Source organism: Phyllostomus discolor, chromosome 1 (genome assembly GCF_004126475.2).
Source record: "Phyllostomus discolor isolate MPI-MPIP mPhyDis1 chromosome 1, mPhyDis1.pri.v3, whole genome shotgun sequence".
Classification (NCBI taxonomy): domain Eukaryota; kingdom Metazoa; phylum Chordata; class Mammalia; order Chiroptera; family Phyllostomidae; genus Phyllostomus; species Phyllostomus discolor.
Window position 1 is genome coordinate 180,185,673 of NC_040903.2, and position 23,299 is coordinate 180,208,971.

General features: G+C 32.4%; 1 protein-coding gene across 1 annotated transcript in view; it reads left to right on the forward strand.

Annotated features, from left to right (window-relative positions):
• The window catches only part of GPR137C (G protein-coupled receptor 137C), a 46,458-nt gene extending 23,463 nt beyond the window's left edge, over positions 1 to 22,995 (forward strand). The window contains exons 3-7 of the mRNA XM_028506856.2: positions 114 to 342; positions 17,570 to 17,719; positions 18,828 to 18,953; positions 19,833 to 19,951; positions 20,844 to 22,995. Of these exons, the coding sequence (XP_028362657.1) occupies positions 114 to 342; positions 17,570 to 17,719; positions 18,828 to 18,953; positions 19,833 to 19,951; positions 20,844 to 21,021 (802 nt within the window). The 3' untranslated portion in view covers positions 21,022 to 22,995. The remainder of the gene's footprint in view (positions 1 to 113; positions 343 to 17,569; positions 17,720 to 18,827; positions 18,954 to 19,832; positions 19,952 to 20,843) is intronic.
• Positions 22,996 to 23,299: the final 304 nt, after the last annotated feature.

Genomic DNA, 23,299 nt, shown 5'->3' on the forward strand with positions numbered 1-23,299 from the left:
GAAATTACAAATATTTTAAACTGAAGGAATTATTATATCTAAAGTAACACACTAATAAATTTAATTTCTTATTATTTTTATAAATATCTAATAAACTTATTTTTTTCTTTCAGAATTCTATTGCATTTGGGCTTTATATTGGCAAGCCTTATCTTTTTAGTGGTGAACTTGACTTGTGCAATGCTAGTCCATGGAGATGTCCCAGAAAATCAGTTGAAATGGACTGTGTTTGTTCGAGCATTAATTAATGATAGTCTGTTTATTCTTTGTGCCATCTCTTTAGTTAGTTACATATGCAAAATTACAAAAATGTCATCAGCAAATGTCTACCTCGAATCAAAGGTAAGTATGTTTCTTATATTTTCACTTGAAAATCTAACTTCAAATCATCTTATGAAGCATATTTTAATGGGAAGTTTATCTATTTTTAAATATATTCTGAATGTCAAGTACACTTTTTAGCGTGAAAGAATGGTCACTAGAAATTAAAAAGAATTCAAAACTTTGCACTTACCTAAACAATGGTTTTTAAAAAGTTTATACTGAGTATATTGTATTTTCCGTGATTTATATCTTCTGCATTGGAGGCTAATTAAATGAAATAAACCAGAATTTATATCAATATATTACAACTAGTCTAATACTTAAAGCCACAGTAACAACTTAATTCTTCCTCAGTAAGGGTGGCAGTATTGCCATTAAACAAATATACCAAATTATGTATACATACATTTGGTTTAGCAGTGTTAAAATTTCATACTGGTAAAGTGGTGTTTATTTGTATAAAGGCTTAGAAAATGTTATTTCACCCCATAATATGAAGTTCCTATGATACTTGAAACAGCTAGTCATGTAACTAAATTTATAAATGCCTTGCTTCTTCCTTTTTTTATACTTTGGATCAGCAAAGGAAATCAAATGTTAACCCATTAACAAAGAACCCTGGAAGTTTCTGTTGCTGATTAACAATGTGATGTGGTCAAGCCATGAATCAGTCATCACAGTGTAGGTGTGGCATTGAGTGTGGGAGTATAGATGTGTGGTTATTGGAGTGTGGGTGTATACAAGTATAAGTTTGCTTTCATTTGCCTGTTCACTGAAGATAAGCAAGATGGTATCCTAAACAGAATAGTTCTTGTTCTCCAAAATATTTTTAGACTTCCATATTATTGTTATACTTAATGTAGTCCTAGTAAAGTCATATATTATTATTAAATGTATGACAATCAACTTGTCTTTAAATTTAGGTGGAGACTTTTACATTTTAAACCGTATCAGTAGAGTGCAGAGTAAATATGGAAATATATATAATATTACATATAGAGAGAGGTAAGGGAAGGGAGAGAGACTAATTTAGACTTTCAAACCTATTAATCATACCTGGAAAATTACTTCATTCAACTTATGTTCTAAAACATTAGTTCCTAAAATTTAAATATTTTAGCTAATTCTGCCTTTAGTTTACATGTTAAAATTAATATTGTCATTATTATGGTACATAATCTTTTGGTGTAACAATAATACCTTTGCTTAATGTAATAACATCACCATAGACTTCATGCCTCCTGTTTGTCTAGTAATAAAGCATAAATAGATGTGGTTGACTTTAAAGGGCTTCCTTTTTGGATACGAAGCAACTTTCTAAGTTTGGTTTTACTTGCTTTGAAATACATAATTCTCTGAATATAGTAAAATTGCCAATCTGAGAAGAAAAGTTCATCTGATAATTCCTCCAGAATTATTTCAAACATCTTTCTCTAACTATCATGTAACAGGCATTCGCTTTATTATTTTTTTTTTTATTTCCCAAATAGACTTTATTTCGAAAGAACACCATAACATGGCACTGTAAATGTCGATTTATTATTATTTTTTAATTCTTAAATATAAAAGGTGTATGGATTCAGAATTCTCTAGGAACACTACAGATGCATGTTAAAATGCACACCTATAAAGGTAAATAGATATAACATGAGATACTAGATTATTTGTATTATATTGTGTTGTTATATAGTTCTTGGTTTTCCTAACTAGGTTATATACTTTTTTATTCAAAGAATACATCATCTTGCTTCTATGTTCTCCTTGTAAAATCACTAGACTCATTCTTTTTTAAATTGTATAACAGTTACAGTAATGGCCATTTCTTTTATTCAATCAACAAATGTCTATTGAGCCATTTACCTCCTCACTGAGTTTCTTACTATCTCTAAGAGCATTTCCTTAAAGCTCAGACTTTGATCTGTTTTTCTCTTTTTATTCTTCCTTCCTTCCTTGCACATATTTAGTGATAATGAGATCCTCCATATTTTTCTCAAGTACACCAACTTACCTTATTTGTAAGTAGCACATAGTATGCTTTCCTGTCTCTATATCCTTTGGCTGTTTTCATCTGCCAGGAATGCCTTTTTCCCTCCCAGTGCTCTATATCTGTTTGTCTTTATCATACCTAATTTTAAAGGCATAACTCTAACGTTTCCCTTCTTTGGGAATTCTCCTTCATCTCCAAAATAAAATTTAGAAATAATTCTTTATCTGCGTTATCTTAAAATTTTGTTTTATTCTTTTGCCAACTAGAACACTTTTCCAAAGTAGTGATTCTAACTTGTTTTTTAAATATGTTATTGTCAATTTAAATAATTTATTTCTGCTTTCATTATTTTAATTTTCTTACATATTTAAGGTTACTTTGTTCCATATTTAGGTTCTTATATAAATATTTAATATTTATTTCATAAACTAATACAGGTATTTACAGCAGTGTGTTTTCTCAAGCACTGCTTTGGTACCTTTCTATAATCCTGTTATATTATAGCAACATTCTTATTTAACAAAAGCAAAGAGCATTTGCTGTTTAGATTTCAACCATGTCTCAAACATTACATATTTACAGATCAGTGTGAATTATATATTATCTCTCTTTTAAGGTCTTCCTTCAACTCACTTTGGCAGAAAGTCTAAAGTTCAGGCATCTGTCCAGTTCAGGCCCTCTAACTTCCTTAAGAAGTTATCAGTTTCATTCTCTGATTCATTATCCATGTATATGAATTAGGCCTACTATATAGAATCTAGCATTTCTGAACTCCAGGTTATTGTTAGAGAAAATAAACTCTCAACTGTTAAATTTAAAAACTTAATTGTCATAAAGATTACCTAAAGAATGAACAGTCTGTCCACTTCCCTATTATACATTTTACCCTCAGCCCAATCCAAATCATTGTAAAATTTTGCGCTAAGACTACATTGTACCCTGGCTAGAGTTATCTTTTCCAACCTACACTTTGACATCATGCTTTGATCTACATCAAGAAATATGTAAGAAATTTTTGTACAAAACATCTTAAAATCATTATTATATAATATTGTTGAGGGTATTGTCCATACCATGTCCCCCAGAAAAGATCTTTTTCTCCAAGTACCAGGTAAAACACTATTGATTAAATAAATCCTTCTTTCCTCTAGTTACTATGTTGTTCAGAACAATTGTGTGGCTCATCAATCAGAGATAACCCTACAATACACATTTTTGGTTCTGACTCTACCTCTAGTTCCTTCTCCCTTTTTTACCACCACTTCCCTTTCCCCCTGCCACACACACAAATTCATTCCTATGTTCAGTTTTCTTTTTGTGTGTATCGCTAGCCAAATTCTCTTTTGCAATGTGGGTGATATAAATAAGGAATAGGATTAGATATACTTTTGGATATGTTTATATCTCTTTTTCAGATATATTGATTTTTAAAATTAATTTGGAAGGCCCCTATTGAAAGGCAGTATATGATAGTGCCTAAGGCTGGAACCCTGGATCAGAGGGATAAGATGTAAATCCCATCTTTCCTTCTCATTGGCTGTGTGACATTAGATAAATAACAGTATGTCTAAGCTATACTCTCCCAATCCATAAAGAGGAAATAATGATAGTGTTGATCTCATAGGTTGTTCTGAGAGTAAGGGTAGTATCCACCCTATAAGGTTGTTATAAAAAATAAATGAAAATGCATATAAAATTATTAGTATAATGCCTAGCACTTGGGAAATGCTTATGAATGTTAGTTATTATGGTCCTAATGTGTATTAGGGAATGGTAATGTAGCTTCAGAAAGTTGTTGAATACCTGAAATTGTTGGCAAAATTTATCTGGAGAGGAAATACATATATATTTTTTTAAATCTCAAAAGGAACAATGATCCAAAAAAAAAAAAAGAATAAGAGCCACTGAAGACCAGATTTCCCTTTTAAATATTGTATTTTAATTTTGATTATTCTACCTTATTTATATACCATCCCACACAGACTTTGATAAAGGTTGATATCTCTGACAGATTACATTTCATCTATTATTTAACTAGTTTTTCCTTAGAAATTTTTGGAACAAATATTGTTGAAATTATGTAATGGCCCTTTTAATTATAAGTATTTTCATTCTGAAATCTAGTATATTATTTATTATAATCTCAGTTTTATGTGCATGGGTATAAAACAATACTTTTTGTTAACATTTCAAGTGTCTCATTAATGGAAACAAAATATGATAGTTTCATGGGATTTTTTAAAATAAACTATAAGGTAAAGAAATAGTTTATATATTTATTGAAATTGTGTTAGTGCTGGTCTTTTCTTTCATTAGTTTTTTATTGCTGTTTGCTTTCCTTCATTTATATGATTTCTTGGTACATTTTATTTACATTTTTTAGTTTTATATTTTTATTTAGTCTTCACAGTATTTTTTTCTGTTACCATTTTCCCCCTTATTCTCCCCTCCCCCCAGCAATCACCACACTGTTGTCCATATCCATGAGTTCTTTTTCCTTTTTGCTCAGTCCCTCCACCCCCTAACCTCCCACCCCCACCAGCTGTCATTCTGCTCTCCATCTATGAGTCTGTCCCCATTTTCCTTCTGAGTTCAATGTTTATTAGATTCCACATATGAGTGAAATCATATGGCATTTGTCTTTCTCTCACTGGCTTATTTCACTTAGCATAATGTTCTCCAGGTCCATCCATACCTTTGCAAAGGGTAAAATTTTCTTATTTTTTACAGCTGAGTAGTATTCCATTGTATAAATGTCCCATAGTTTTGTCCACTCATGTACTGATGGACACTTGGGCTGCTTTCACATCTTGGTGATTGCAAATAATGCTGCAATGAACAGAGGGGTGCTTATGTTCTTTTGAATTTGTGTTTTAGGTTCTTTTGGATATATTCCCAGAAGTGGGATACCTGGGTCAAAATGCAGATCCTTTTTTAATTTTTTGAGGTATCTCCATACTGCTTTTCACAGTGGCTTCACCAATATGCATTCCCACCTATAGTGCAAAAGGGGTTCCCCTTTCTCCACATCCTCACCAGCACTTGTTTGTTGGTTTATTAATGATAGCCATTCTGACAGGTGTGAGATGATACCTCATTATGGTATTAATTTGTATTTCACTGATGATTAGTGACATTGAGCATATGCTTTATTTATCTTTTATCAGAATTATAACTTTTAACATTAAAAATACTGATAAAATTATTTTTATTCAAACATCCATATGCATTTCAGAAAACAAATATTTATAAGAATATAGAGGACATTTGTTTTTTGTCTTTTTAAAGATTTTATATTTTTACTTTTAGAGAGAAGGGAAGGGAGGGAGGAAGAGAGGGAAAGAAACATCAATGTGTGAGAGATACATCAATTGATTGCCTCTCACACACCCGCAACTGGGGACCTGGCCCTCAACCCAGGCATGTGCCCTGCCTGGGAATCAAACCATTGACCTTTCAGTTCATAGTCTGGCGCTCAATGCACTGAGCCACACCAGCCAGGATGACATGTATTTTTTAATGGAAAAAATAATTTATCAGCACAAAAAGGTTCAAACTATTTTTGAAATTATTTAGGCTCTATAATTATCAATATATAGTTTTCTTATTTTTGATGCTTAGTTTGCCATTTTAATTTAAAAATACAAATAGCATTTGTGATATGGTTTCAAAAAATATGTGCAGGTTTCTGCTTCTGGTAATGACTGAGTAGCTTCTATTGGACCAACCTTCCACATAGCAATGATAAATTCTGGACAAAATATAAAAAACACTGAAGGCACTGGAGAGCAACCACTTAGAAGAAGGAAATGACACTGAGTGAGTTTCCTGTTTTTTACAGCTTCTAGCCTGAGGTGAGTTCCCATCCATGGGACAGCCAAAACCTGAAGAGCAACCTGCTGTTTTACTTGCTTGAAGAATTCAGAAGACAAAATTCAAGTAACTACCACAGATGGAAAGTGAGTGGGAAATCTTAGGAAGAAGACAGCCAAATAGAAGAAACCTCAAATTCTGATTATAAACTATGCAAAATTTACCCACATTTATCTGATACCTGAATTGCACATGTGCAAGACAGACTCTAAGTAGCACAGTTATGGATAAAGGAATTGAACTGAGATTTCCTTTCAGCTGCAATTCATGCATGCGTAACAGTTTGGGATTTGAGCCTAGCCAAATTCTCTGTCTTTTTCTTTCTCTGTCTTTTTTATGCTTAAAAAAAAGAGAGAAAGAAAAAGAAAACCAAAACTTTTATAAGGAAGATAACTGAATCCAGATTTTCTAAAACATATCACTCACAATGTCCAGAACACAATCCATTATATATCTGAAGAAACAGAAAAAATTTAATTCAGATTTAAGATCAGAAAGCAAAATTCAAAAGTAATCATTGGAGGCAATCCTCTTCCCCAGATAACCTTGATGTTGGATTTATCAGATTTTGTAATATACTCAAGGATGTAATGGAAAATATACTTGGATGAATAAATAAATAGGAAATTTCAAGAGATATGAAAACTATGAAAAACACAGAAATTCTAGAATTAAAAATTCAGTATTTAAAACTTAAAAGTCACTAGTTGGGCTTAGCAGATAAGAGATGAAAGAAGAGTCAATGAATTTAAATCAATAGAAAGTATTCAGCCTAAAAAACAGAGAAGAGTAAGGGCAGATGATAATATAATGAAGAGAGTCTCAAGGCCTAATCATGTATAATTGTAATACCCAAAGAAAAAGAAGGATAAAATATGGTTGGAAAAAATATTTGAAGAATACTGACCCAAATTTTCCAATGTTGATGAAAGACAGAAATGTAAGTTTTTGTGATGCTCAGCAACCCCAATCAGGATAAATAAAAAGAAAATCTCACCTAGGTTCATTATAGTCAAAGTGCTTAAAACCAAAAAGAAAAGAAAACCTTGAGAGCAAAGAAAAATGACCCATGTGTAAGGGAACATTGACTCAAATGATTACTCACTTCTCATCAGAAATAATGGAGGCCGTAAGATATGGAAACAAATCTTTAAAATGCTGAAAGAAAAATGTCAACTCTGAAATCTATATCCAGTGAAAATATTCTTCAAGATTGGTAAAGAAATAAAAGTATCTTCTGATGCAAGAAAATAAAGAAGGCTGGTTACCAGCAGACCTGTATGTAAGAAATGCTCAGAAAATTCTACAGACTGAAGGAAAATAAAAGCAGCTTGAATTTCAGCTCTTCAGGAAAAAAGGAGGAACACAAGCAATAGTAAATATGTGGGTAAATATAATTTCTTGATTTCTTTAAAATAAATATAACTTCAAAGCAAAAATATAAGGCATACATATATAGATATAATGTATAATTCTGTATATAATAAACAACTGTAGTATAAAGAATGAGGATAAGTGGACCTATATGATTGTATCTTTTACATCAAGTGATATAATATTAAATATTACTTGGACTGAAAAGTTAAGGATATATATTATAATCCCTAGACAGTGATTCTCAAACTTTTGGTCTCAAGGCCCCATTATACTCCCAAGAATTATTAAGGACCCCAAAGAGCTTCTGTCTATATAGATTGAATCTACCTAATATGCATTTCTAGAACTAAAATTTGAAAAATTCTAAAACTAGTCATTAACTTAAAGTAACAATAATAAATCCATTATATGCTAACATGAATAAAATGTTTTTATGAAAAATAATTATATTTTCCAAAGCAAAAATAAACTAGTGAGAAGATGAACACTGTTTTACATTTTGAAAACCTCTTTAATGTCTGACGGTAGAAGACAGCTGGGTTTTCATGTCCACTTCTGCGTTCAGTCTGTTGTGATGCATTCTTTAGGTTGAAGTATATGAAGAAAATCTATACTAACACATAGATGTAGTTGGAAAATGAAGAATTTCAATGGCCTTTAGATAATTGTGGGTATTCTTCTTTAATACTACATCAAAACTCTGAAGTGGAGGTTTATTAAAAGTTAGTTGCCATGTGGAATCTACAATAATATTAGTGAACTTTTTATAATCTTCATTGGTCTGTCCTGCACTTTGAATGATTTTGTAGCATCATGCATTGATAATTGGAAAACAGTGGTCACAGATCTTCAAAATGTTGATTCATTCCATTGACAATATCTAAAATGATATCTGTTAATATCACCAGCAATCTCATTAGAAAACTGTTTAAGTTTTGGTATGCTGCCAGTGTTACAGTGGATTCAAGTGCTTACAAGTTTTCAGAAATTCTTTTTTTTACTTGCAAGTTCATATTTCATCATTGGCAATAAATATTGTCAGATATTTTCTTTAAAGTGGTAGGATCATTTCATTTATTTTTTTAAAATGTACCCAGTAACCAAGTGTGAATAACCATTGTTTGTCGGCCATAGTTATATGTTAAGTAAAACTGGTATTCCATGAAACACAGTGGTGAGTTCAGCTTATAAGTTTATCACATTAGTGCATTTAAGACAACCAGTATACTTCAGTATACTTCAGAATTGCTTTAAGTGCATGTCTTATCTCATCACGCAGTGTATTAAATAAGCACATTCTCTAGGGTTGATATTTTAAAAATATTTTTACATCAAGTATCTTCTTAAGTGAAACTGACTTTTTTTTAACTGGGAGTGTGTAGTAGTGAAGAATACAATGAATGCACTTTGGTACCACTGCCTTGATTTATGCTAAGGTCCAGAAGTTTTACCTACCATTGCTTTTGTGCCATTAGTGAAAATTTTAACACCGTTAGCCCAGGATGAACAAGCAGAGGAATTTTCAAAACTTTGATTATTTCAGTACCAGTTGTGTCTCCCAGGCATTGACATAAAAGAGTATCTTCTTGAATGATTAGTCAGTACTGACACCAGGTGAATACAAACAAAATTAGTCCCACTACATCAGATTCATTTATCTATAAGGCAAAGACATAATTCAGTAGACAAGATATTAAATCACTTTTTATATTTTCAGTTAAATTTTTAAATCAGTAAATTTTTGAATTATCAAAAATTGTCAGTGCCATGATTTCTTTTATGGACCTTCCATCCACCAGGTATTTAGTAATGTCAACCATGTAAGGTTTTACTGGTCTCTCAGTCATTCTTTGTACTTTAATAGCCAATGCAGTATAATAACTTAGCCTGTGAAATGCTTGAATGGCTTTTTTATCTCCACTTTGGAAAGTTATAAAAACACCACGCCTACATTTAAAACTTCAATTCCTTTGCTTTAAATTGTGAATGATTGGTCTCAAAATGATCCTTGGACCACAGTGCTATTACAAATGTTCTGTTGCAGAAGACACAAAAGGTAAATTATTAACATTTGTAAAGCCCATTGAAAGATAGTTTTTATTATATCTCATTTGATAAAACAAAAATCAGTTTCATCCGGTCCTTTGAGGTGATTCTTTCCTTTGTTGAGTCAGAGAATTCTAACACTTTCATCTTCCCTATGATCTTCAAGGTAAACAGGGGAGCTGTGTGTTGAGAAAGATATTTGTATTGTGCTAAAATATATATAACATAAAAGTTACCATTTTAACCGTTTTTGAGTATGTAGTTCAGTGACATTAAGTACATTCACATTGTTGTGCAGCCATCACAACTGTCCATCTCCATACTATTTTTCATCATTTCATACTGACACTGTGTCCACTAAACAATAACTCCCTACTCCTAAGCAATAATCTATTCTTAAATGTGAAAAAAACTCAGAGTAAAATATGATTAACTTATAAAATGAGTTTAATATCAAATTAAGATTTTTAAAAGTGTTTTGAGAAAATTCTTTAAAACGACAAATCTACAAGGTATGCCTATTCTTGTTATTTACATGTGGATTACAAGGAAAATATTAGGTTTTCAAAAATAACTATTTACTGGATGATATTGAGGTTTTGATAGGTACAATCCAAGAAAACTAGCAAGAACCCAGTAAGAGTACAGAGAACAAGCAGGGTTAATCTCTAAAAATGTACATATTTGTACCATACTTTTATTATATCAGGAATTACAGAAAACACAAGAATACACATGCATCCAGAGTGTGGACATCATGATATAGCATGTAGCCTCCGGAAAACCCTGCTGTACATTCAAAAGAGAATGAGACTGTACTAGGCAAATAATACCTTAGTATTTTAAAATCATATTGCTTTTGATTTTTATGGTCCCTGGACTATGCTTTAAGAACTGCTGCACTATAGTAACCACTTAAGGCAAAAAACAAAACAAAACAAAAAAGTGTGGTTAAAAGTCCAATAGGTAGCTTAAAATGGAATTTTAAAAAGTATTCAATTAACCTGAGAGAATACAGGAAATGATGGATAGAGAAACAACAAACAAACAGCAACAATAAAACACAAGAAGGGAAATACAAAACAAATAGTAAAATGTAAGATCTAAATGCAAACATATCATTAATTATATTAAATGTTAAGGGACTAAATACTTTTGTTTAAAAGTAGAGACTGTCAAAATGGGTTTCTAAAGAAACAAAACTAATCTATATTCTGGCTTCCAGAATGTACTTTAAATATAAAGACAAATGTAAGTTGGTAATAAATAGGAAGAAGCTAATGTACTATGCATTCAGTAAGCATAAGAACATACTTTTTTTTAGGATGTAGATCAAGTTGATTGCATACTAGTGATAAGTGAATCAGACCACATTGCTTTTTTACTTAAATCCTCCAGTAATTGCTCATTTTAATAAGCAAGAAATATAAACTCCATACCTTGAGTTTCAATAGCTGATAGGATCTGCCTATCCTAGGATCTTTCTTCTCTAGCTTCCTTTTCTCCCCCCTGCCACAATCACACCATTCTTTTTCCTGTCCCTCAAACAAGATGAATTCATTTTGCCCATGGACTTTGCACCAGCTGCCAACAAAGATCTTATAGATCTCGACTATGGAATCGAGAATTTTGAGTGGCTCTCTTCTCATATTTCAGGTATCAGCTCAAAAGCCACCTCCTCAGAGAAGCCTTCTCTGACTACTCTATCAAAACAACTCTTCTTTTCTCCTTGTTTGCTCTTTATCATACTACTCATTATTTTCTCCATGTCTGTTATCACTACTGGAAACCATCTTACTTTATCTGCTAACTATTAACTATAAATTCTGTGAGAGCAGAGATTATGAAGAAGGCACTTCAATGTCAGATAAAGTAGACTTCAAGACAAAGAGTATTTCCAGATATGAAAAGGTACCTTTTGTCAGAAACCAAAAAATATTATCAAATATAAATATTTTTATATATTTATATCAAATATAAATATGTATCAAATATAAATATTATAATATTTATAATATATAAAAATCAGGAAGACATAAAAGTCATAAATGTGTACATGAGGCCAAAATAGTAAGAAATGAAGGGGTAGGAAGGCCTTACCAAATAATTAGAAATAAAAGGAAAAAAATAATCTCCACTATCATAGAGATTTTAATGCCCATCTTCAGCAATAGATAAAACAAAAAAGTAGACCTAGAAAATCTGAACAACACTGTCAACAACCTTTGAGATAACTGACTCTAAACTGGAAAATACACATTCCCTTCAACTGAGCATAGAATTGGTCATCAAAGTAAACCATAAATGGACCACAAGACAAGTATCAATACAATTAAAGATTGGAATCAGTAATCTCTGGAATTAAATATCAATAATATTATGACATCTAAAACAATCCAAATATTTAGAAATTATACAGCATAATTTCAAATAACCCATGGGAAAAAGAAGAAATCACAAGGGAAATGAGAAAATATTTCAAACTGAAGGATAATGAAATAAAACATCAAAATTTGTAGGATGCAGCTAAAATAGTGCTTAAAGAGAACAGTATAACTTTAATTGCTCTATTATAAAAGAAAAAAGATAAAATCAGGAAAAATAAGAAAAAGTTTTAAAAAGAAGCAAGCCCAAAATAAGTAGAAGGATTGAAATAATAAAAAATAAAAATCAATGAAAAAGAAAATAAACAATAGAGAAATTAAAGTCAAAAGTTAACCCTTTGAATATATCAATAAATTTGATGTGCAGGACAAAGCAGAGTGAAAACACAAATTGCCAATACCATGAATGAAAGAGGGATTATCACTATAGATCTTAGAGATATTAGAAGAAAAAAGAGGGAATATTATAAACAACTCTGGGTAAATTTGACAATTTAGATGAAATAGACAAATTGCTTTAAAAGTAACAAAGTTGATAGAAGATAAAACACAAATCTGAATAGCCCTTTATTTATTTTTAAAAAATAAATTAGTTATCAGAAATTTTCCTAAAAAAAAACCCAGACCCAGGTGGTTTCATTGATTCTTTCAGATATTTAATGAAGAAATAACATCAATATATAAAAACTCTTTTGAAAGTAGAGGACAAAGGACAGTTCCTAGCATGTTTTATTTATGAGACTAGCATCTCCTGATACAAAAACTTGACAGAGATATTACAAAACAAGTAAAAAGTACATTATGGTACTCCTTATACTTAGAGACACAGAATTTAAGCAGCATATAAAAAGGATAATGCATTATGACCAAGAAGAATTCCTCCCGGGAATGCAACATTGGTTTAACATTTTAAAAATCAGTCAACTTAATTCACTTCCTTAGGAGAACAAAGGAGAAAAAATAATCATTTGAATAGATGTAGAATACACATTTAACAAAATTCAACACCTTTCATGATTAAGAAAACAATGAAACAACTGGTAGGGTATAGAAGGAATATTCCTCAGTCTAGTAAAGAAATCTATAAAAAACCTACAATTACTCTATTAGTTAAAGTACTGATCGTGGTGTTTCTAAGATTGGGAACAAAGCAAAGATGTCCACTCTTGCCATTTTATTCAATATTCCAGTGAAGAAAAATGAAACAAAAGGTGTAAAATTAAGAGGTAAAACTATCTCTGATTGCAAATAACATGATTGTTCATGTAGAATAGCTTAAGGACTCTACTAAACAACTATAAGAACTAATAAGTGAATTAAGCAAGTTCTCAGGATACAAGGTCAAAATATAAAATTACATTGTATTTTTATTTATAACAGTTACAATCCATTAAAAATGAGATTCAATAAATAGCTCCATTTACAATAGTATCAAGAATAAAGTACTTAGGGATAAATTTTCCAAAAAGAACAGACAGTACCTCTATACTGAAAACTATAAAATAGTTTGCAAGTATATTGCTAAGAGAAACTGAAGACCCAAGACAATGAAGACTATTGTTCATGGAGTGGAAGTTGCGGTATTAAGATATCAGGTCTTCCTAAAATGATCTATAGATACAATGTAATCCCAATCATAATTCTGCAGAGAGGTTTTTAAAATAGAAGTTGACAAGCTGATTCTAAAATTTATATGGACATGCAAAGGAACTTAAATGCTTTAAAAATAGTTCTTTCCAATAGCACTTCCTGCAATGATGAAAATACCTTTACATCTTGGGTGTAGATAAAGACTTATTTGAGCGCGGGCTGGGAACCAAAGTGTCCCAGGTTTGATTCCCAGCCAGGGTACATTCCTGGGTTGCAGGCCATAACCCCCAGCAACCGCACATTGATGTTCCTGTCTTTCTCTCTCTCTCTCTCTCTCTCTGTATCTATCTCTCTCCCTTCCCTCCCTAAAAAAATAAATAAAAAAAAATAAAATCTTTGGGAAAAAAAAAAAAGACTTATTACACAGGTCATAGCAAATAATCACAAAAGAGTACATTAGAGTTAATTACAATTTTTAATTTCTCATCAAAAGTCAAGATTAAGAAAATTGAAGGCAAGCCACAGATGTCAAGAAAACATTTGCAATATAAATATATCTGACAAGGGACTCATTTCCAGCTTATATAGGATCTCAATACATAAAAATACAAATCAATGATAAAGACAACCCAATTTAGAAGTGTTGAAAGATATAAATAGATTATTCACAAAGAAGGTATACAAATGGCCAACAAGCACAATATCATTAATCATCAAGGAAATGCAAATTAAAACCAAAATGAGATACTATTACAAATCCACCAGCATGGCTAAAATTAAAAGCAGTGACAACACCAAATGTTGTCTAAGATGTGGAGCAACTGGAACTCAAATACTTAGTTGGAAGTGTTCAATTGTACATCCATTTTTGGAAAAATCTGGTAGTTTCTTATGCAGCTGAACTTATATCAGTATCTACCATATGACCCAGCAGTTACACTCTTAGGTATTTACCGGAAAAAAAAAAAATGGTGAAAGCATGTCCACAAAAGCAATTGTATAAAAATGTTTATAGAAATTATTAACATGAAAATGGATAAACTGTCGTATAAACAAACACATAATTATACAGTGGAATTAGTGTAATTAACTGTCCTGGTTTGCCCAGGACTAAGAAGTTTTCTGGTTGTGGGACTTTCAGTGCTAAAACTACAAAACTCTTGAGTGATCCAGGAGTTGGTCACCCTAATTATTCACATCAGCAATACAAAGACCTAACTACTGATACATCAAACAACATGGATGAATTTCAAAACATTGTGCTAAGTGAGTGAAACCTACTAAATATTTTACATTCTGTGGTTTCATTTATTTGAAATTCTAAAGCAGGCAGCACTATGTTGTGGTAAAAACAAAAGCAAGATATTGTGTCTGGGGCTTTGGGGAAGGGGTATGAGGGAACTTTCTGGAATAATGGTAATGTTCTCTATTTGGTAGAGATATGGGTTACACAGGTATACACATTTGTCAAAACTAAAATGGTCGAGGTTTCTGTCTATCTGCATTCTAAAAACACCTGTAAATAAATATTGAACTCTAGTTAATGACAGGCAAACAAGTGTTAATGATATGTGTACTAGAGTGAGTATAATTCTACTTGTCAAGTATGGAATTTTTTTTAATGGCATATTAATGTCAAAGATGGAAGAAGGCAGAATTATTCCTTGAGGATTGCTCCTGAGTAGAATTGTCTGTTATGACTATTCATTTAGGAAGATTTTCTTTAACTTCTGACAACACTTTCCATGTTGCTGGGTCCCTATTTTCTGTTTTGTAATTCTGTTTTGCAGGAAGAATTTTACTTTGTTTTCTAAATCAGTGAGCTTCTTTTATTGTTATATGTATGTAATTTGGCTGCAACTTTGTTTTAATAATTGCTTTGGTATTACTGATTCTTCGCTCTTTTCTCACAACTTGTTTTTAAAGTTTTTACAGTATTTACAAGTATAAGAAGAGTCTCTCATATCATGTCTTTTTAGCATTTTATTTCTTAAAGCAGTGACTATGTAAATTTGTGGTTATTTTAAAGGACGGTAATGCTTAGAATATTCTAACTTTTCTTGTTAACTAACTTTTTTTTAATAATGTAGTACTTTTAAAATTAAGTCTGGATTGGTTTTAGATTAGCTGTTTTATTAACATTTTTTGGATTCACAAAAATTAAAATGCACATTACAAAAATTTTACCCTGTATTTATAAAAAATTTAATATTGCTAGGATTTTAGTTCTTTTCACATATACTTTTTGTTAATGGTAGTAGGTTAGCTTAAAGAAGGTACTCTGTTACTATTCCAACATCTTTTAAGATATCTTTCATCTTTTAATTCTCTTTCTTCTTTTTTTAAAAGATTTTATTTATTTATTTTTAGAGAGAGAAGGGGGGAGAAAGAGAAACATCAATGTGCAGTTGCTGGGGGCCATGGCCTGCAACCCAGGCATGTGCCCTGACTGGGAATCGAACCTGTGACACTTTGGTTCGCAGCCCGTGCTCAATCCACTGAGCTACACTAGCCAGGGCTTCTCTTTCTTCTTATACTTCTAAAATGCAATGGTCTTATAAGGAAGTTATTTATAATAATGGTTCTTAATCCTACCAAACCCATTGCAACCTTCTAATCATAAACAATTTTAATAACCTGTTTCTATCCTGAAATTAATAGAATGTTTAACCTAGCTACACATATAACCTCAAAAATTCAGTGTCATTACCCTAATTGCAATAGAAAGGGGAAATAAAAGAAGTGGTTAATAAATATTTTAACATGTAAATTTGGGGCATAATGTACTCAGATGATTGTATCTATACATAGAAACTGTGAATGGAACTGCTACAAGTGCAGACTGTTACATATGTATTGCATTGGTGCCTTACGTACCACAAGCAGTATTGCTTCAGTTTCATGATTTTCTGAAATATTTTACCATTCTTGACAAAGTTCTGAAGAAAAGACAAATTTCCCTCAATTTACATGTTTATGTGTTTCTAAAAATGTTGGCATCTATTTAAACTATGCAAACATAAACTTTGTATTATACTATAACAGAATTAGGTTTTGACTCAAATCATTAAAAACAGGTTTTTCATCTGTGTGAATGTCCAGGAGGACAATGAAAAGTATGAAAGTCATCCAGCATCCCTGGCCCTTGGGTGCCAAATGCCATCATTGTCCCTTAATCATTGTAACAACCAAAACACAACCTTCCAAAACACCAGATTGGGCGTTTTTGCAGTACATCTCTTTGGCAGTTGTGTCACTTCTCAGAATAATGTTTTTAATGCATAAGTAGGATTATGAAATAAACCAATTGTATTAAAATATAGACCCCAGGTTAAGCAAGATCCCTGAAAAAGCTGATACCACACTCCTCTCTGATATACACACTCTAGTTGAGAACCACTAAGTAAAATGGCTCTCTCTACATAGGGAATTGGTGAAAAGCCTTAGTATTATGGATTTGAAAGTATACTTGGTACCTACATCATTTTGTCTTCAGCATAAATTGTATCAATAGGGGATTAACATGAACTAATAGAATGAAGAAAATAGCATAGGAACTGTATTTCTATTTTTATATTTTATTGGAAATTAAGTGTATCAAATGGGCTCACGCTTCTTCTATCCCCCATTCTTTACTAATTATGACTAAACTACCTCTCTGATTAATATAAATCATAGCTCAGATCTTTTGTCAACTTGTTTATTCATATATTAAAGGAGTGAGAGAACTGTGGCAAGAAAAAATCCTCCACATGCCATTGAGCAAGCTGGCAAAGAATTTACTTGTATTAACAGGGTAGTTTAAACACAAGTAGTTCTGATAATAGAAATTGTAAAGCAAGATAATAAAAGAGTTTATTTCAATAGGTACTCATTCAGTGTTTCCTAGGAGTGTGTTGCAACAGGTGGCTATACTGTTGTAGGTGGGTGAATAGCTCATCATGACAAGTGTGTAGAGTACCATGATGATACTTTTTATTTCTTTTAGGGTATGTCTCTGTGCCAGACTGTCGTTGTAGGCTCTGTAGTCATTCTTCTCTATTCTTCAAGAGCATGCTATAATTTGGTGGTGATCACCATATCTCAGGATACATTAGAAAGTCCATTTAATTATGGCTGGGATAATCTTTCAGATAAGGTAAGTACCTACCATGTATTGCCAATCTAACTATAGGATAATACAGTTAGCTTTAAGTAGGAAAACATTTTAAGTGACTTACAAATACTTTTATGGAATCTCTAACTACTATCAATAACCATACTTAAAATTCTGTTTAAAAACCCTCATTCAGATGTGGCACTTGCAATTATTCGTCTGTCGTAGACACCCGCTCATGGGGTCCACGGCTTTGTAGCTGAAACAAAAGGAATTCACACGAGCTACTGAATCCTGTGGAAGAAAAGGGCCAGCAGCTTCTCTCTCAAGGGGAGCAAAAGCCTCACCCCTTGCTCCAATGAGCTTTTATTGTCTTACTGGGCACATTACAAGAAGGTCACCATTAACTATGCACAGGCTCGCTTTAGGTGGTTACCTTATACAGAAAACAAAGAAGATGCTGATAATCACATCACATCAAAAGGAGGATATTTGCCAATGAAAAGACACAAGTGGTTTAACCGGTTACTCTGGTCCTTGGAAGGTTTAGGATGATTTTTAGGAAGTTTCTTTGCAGTAAATGTTTGCCACTGGGGGCTGGGCCCATGCCACGCAGGATGGTCTACTACAGTCTTCAGCGAGAACTTCCAAAGGAGCATTTGTCTTTCTTTTTGTAAATAATACTAATAGTGCCATAAATCTATTGGTCATAAATGTATTTTACTAATTTTTAAAAGGACTGTATTTAAATATCTGTAGATAAATTGATTGCCTGTCATTAGCTAGACATATGGGTGTGTCTTTAATTTGTTAGGATATAATTAATTCTCTTTTATTCAAGAATTCTATTCTAGCCTATTTTATAACCCCCTTCCAACTATGGGGACTAAAAAAGATCACTTCATATTATCTATATCTAAAAATGTTTTCATATATCAATGCATTGAAACTTAATAGCTTTTTCTTCTACTTAACATCAGTGCATTTTTATATCCTCTAGGTAAATATCACTACATTAGAAACCACAAATATGAAAAATCCGAGTTTTATGTTTGTATTTGATATATTTTAACTTACCCTATCTGAAGCAAGTTAACTGATTATACATAAAACAGATTTAAAAATTGCTCTGCCATACTCTATTTTACAGGCTCATATACAAGATGTAACTGGAGAAGAATATATAGTATTTGGAATGGTCCTCTTTCTGTGGGAACATGTGCCAGCATGGTCTGTGGTACTGTTTTTCCGGGCACAGAGATTAAACCAGAATTTGGTAAGATACAATATTCCCTAATGCCTCTTCTCATTTTTAAAAATAATGGAACGTTTATATTGATTTTCTATTTTTGGCAAAGCATTATAAAATAGATCCCAACCTCCTGTTGTGGTTGAAAAGTAAATCTTCAGGCCCTGTCTGGTGAGCGTAGCATCCAGCACACGCGAGAACCAATATCGGAGACTTTCAGGGGTTCAAAGATGTTATTTTATTGGCCAAGTTTAACCTGCGCAGGGGCGAACTCTCAAAGTGTCCAGCGACACAGTGCCCACATGGAGCTGCAAACGAGAGCCGCGCGCAAGCGCGTCCAACTACATTCTTATATAGGGGAGGGCAAGCAAGCGTTATACAGAAGCAGACGTGGCAGTTAGCAATTCGCTTACAGAGACCGCACGCGGGAATTTCAAACCAAGCATTTTTGCATAAGGCAGGAAGGCAGGCTGTTTGTTCATTAATCTAGTAATCTCCTGGCTCTAGCTAGCTAGTTTTCTATTTTCTCATTAAAAACTACAAAGCACTGCTTATCTAGCCTACTCAGGGGAGAGCGTCTGCTAGACACAGGATGTTTGCTTAACTGCACTGTGTCTCCCTTATCATTTCCTTTTAGCTACAATGTGGTTCTTGTCTATTAGAGGAAATTTAGTTCTTAATTTCCTTATTCCCAACAGTGAGCTCATTTGGTTTTAGTGTCATTCCGATACACCAAGGTTGCAGGTTCATTCCCCCATCAGGGCACACACAAAAATCAACCAATGAATACATAAATAAGTGGACAAAGTAATGTTTCTCTTTCTCCCCTGCCCCTCTCTAGAATCAATCAATAAATAAATGTTTTAAAAAACTCAGTCTTATGCTATCTAATACTTTTTTTCACAGGCACCTGCTGGCATGATAAATAATCACAGTTATAGTTCCAGAGCTTACTTTTTTGACAATCCAAGACGATACGATAGTGATGATGACCTGCCAAGACTGGGAAGTTCAAGAGAAGGAAGGTATATGAACTGAATTAATACTGAAGTAGATTAAAAAGAATAAATCTAAGCTTTAACCCAAATGTGAAAAAGGTGATTTGGTGATGTATCAATCAATAAATTAAATCATTTAATATTGAAGCTTAGAGCAGATGTTAAACCCACGATAGGACCTGTACTATGATGACCTCTCATTGGACTCTAAGCCTCGGGGGTAAAATGGTACAAATTCATTTCAGGATCCCTCATTGGTTTGAAGCTGGCAATCATCAGTAAGCAGGAAGAAATACTGTTGTAGTGACTGTGTGTTTCCTTATCTATAATGCTATGCAAAATCCACAGAGAAACCGTAGATAAAACTTTTGGGAACATTAGATGCCATAGGAAATATTTCTGTGACTTCCTTATTCCAAAATCATTGCAAATCCACACTATTAGCTGTGTATCAGGACAAAATGAAAGCCTTAATACACACCTACATAATGCTTTCATCTTGATAGCGCATTTTGTATAGTCCTCATTTCATCTGGACAAGTTATTTAACCCAATTTTTTAGCCTGTTTTTCATCTCTACAGTAGGAATAATAGAACCTGTAGGACTGTTGTGAGGATTGAACGAGCATGTGTATGTACACATAATTCTACATGTGTATACCAAATGTCTTAGAGCCTAGTATATAACATGCACTATTATTACCTGGTAATCAGGTTCTAGTTGTGATATTTATTCATTCTTTTATATGATATAGAATCAAAGGTATTAGTTAAAGTCATTAAATTTTATAGAAAGTCATTGTGTTATTTCAATATTTGATATTGACTGTATTATAAAATTCATTGAAAAACTAAAAATGCCAATGTGACCTATTATATACTGATCACAGTCCTATGGCTTTTTCTTTTGTTGTTGCAGTTTATCAAATTCACAAGGGTTGGGCTGGTATGGCACCATGACAGGGTGTGGCAGCACCAGTTACGCAGTCTCTCCGCACCTGAATGGACCTATGACAGATACTGCTCCTTTGCTCTTTACTTGTAGTAGTTTAGATTTGAACAATCACCGTGGCTTATATGTAACACCACAAAACTGACAGCATTACCAAGTTGTGATTCTTCGGTTGTTTTTCATGAGTGTATATATTCAACATGCTTAAATGCCATCTACATAAACATTCCATTATCATTTGCAACTGAAAACAACACCTGGAAATGTGGCTGTGTTCAGCAGAGGACACGGCTATTACTTTGACCTCTTCATAGTAAAATGAAGTTAACTGGAACGTTTGAAGTGGGAGAAACAAGAGATTAGATCTTATGGCACTCGAAGGCCTCCATACATCTTGACTTTGGAACATCAAATGCATATTTGCATATTTGCACTTTTATCTTTGTTCTGAAGAGTACACTGCAGTCCCCGAAGTCATAACTCCAGTGTTCACCCTGGGATACATTGTTCAACAAATTAGGAGGCGGTTTTCCTATTAAAATCAAAGTCTGTATATTCAGTGGTGTACTCGATATGGCATTCTTACCCAATAAAAAATTTTAGTGTGAAAAGTGCACAAAATTAAGGCATAAAAATGTATTATTCTTTTAAAAGTTATATTAAAAATATGTAATCATTGAAGATACTTCTAAGCATGATCATAAAATACCAACTGAAATTATGCAATCATTTTAACAGTGATGAGGAGCAGTGTTCTTTGGAAAGCCACAGTTATGTCTTCAAGAAGAAAGTATACCAGTGAAAATTATGTGGTTACTTTGAGTAGAACTGGTCAAGCGGTTATTTTGTATGACTAAGATATATATAGTAGCTTAAGCATGATTCTTCAAGAAAGCAATAGTGGTTTTTGCATAGGGAGATTTTGGTAGAAACTTCTTGGGACTAAACAGGTTTACAGATGCATTTAAGAATTATTCACAAAATATATAATTCTAAGTTAAAACATGATTACATTTTCAAAAGCATTTGATTTAGCTGAAACAAGATATAGCTGATTTTACCTAAAAATCACGATTGTCCTCAGGTAAATTAAATCATGATACATAATTGCAGTGAACTCAAGTGCAATACTTAGTAGGACATAAGACTTCCTTTAGTTTTCACATTTTTAATCTTGTATATGGGCAAAGCCAAATTATATTTAATTTAAATTAATTCCAGCACTAGATAAATAAGCAAACTGATATGAAGGTACTAAGTAGGTAAGTATAAAACCAGTGATTAACAATATTGGAATACTTTTTGAATTATATTGAAAATGTCTTGAATGTCCTATGTCATTTTAAAAAACATATGTGGTAGGCTAAGGTAATAGAGAATTTTAAAATGCACTTTCTACCAGTGTCTATATTGAAAGAAGGAGATGCTGAATACCTCAAGATACCAAGGGAACAGGCACCATTGGGAAGTTGTCACAACATACTTAAAGACACCTAACTTTATACAATTGTCTGATCTCTTCCTTCAGAACTAGAACTAAGACAACTGTCTTTTTCTGTCTCCTACTTTAATTAGAAAGTTACGTTTTATTTCCACTCTTGCTTAGAATAACTTTCAACTTTTTAATAATTGATGCAGTAACTTCACAAAAGTATAATGGTAGATGAAACTCCAAGGAATAAATGAAAATTTTAATGCTTTCCATCTTTTGGGAGGCTGGTACACAGCCAAAGAAACTTTTTTTATCATAAAACAATGACTGAATTCAATCAGAAGCATACATCTGTAGTTGTTTCTTAGGTTTATTTACAAGGTCTCTTATTGTAACCAAATTATTTAAAGATTGATAGTACAGAGTTAATCCTGGTATTTACATGACAGTGTATTATGCACTTGAGAATATTATGATTACAACTTCAGTTAATAGATTTCTTTTCAGAATGCCAATTATTTATTTTTCTAATGTTAGCTATCTAATTATCTAGAGCTATCTGAAAAGACCTGTTTTCTTGTTAATCGCTGGGTTCAAATAATTTTTTTTTCTAATAAGGTTTCCCTAAATAATGTTCCTATTTGACCAGATAAGCAAAGACTACTTTTAAAAAATATTTTAGACAAAGAAACTTGGTTCTTTCAGCTGCATTAGTTGATTCTTCCAAATTTGAGATTTATAAACTCATTCTTATCAGACTAGGATACCTGAATTCTTACATTTGTCTCTTTATACACATCTCCCATATTACATCACCAAAGACAACAAAAAATAAACTTCTGGCCCAGTTTTTGCTTGAAAATTCCAAAGCACTAGGAGCACTTTAAGTTTGGTCTTGAAAGGAACTGTTTATAAAATCAAAGGGCTACCGATTCCCTGTTCATCCTGCACTGAAGCACATGATGACAATTTCAAACCTTCCTTTTTGGTT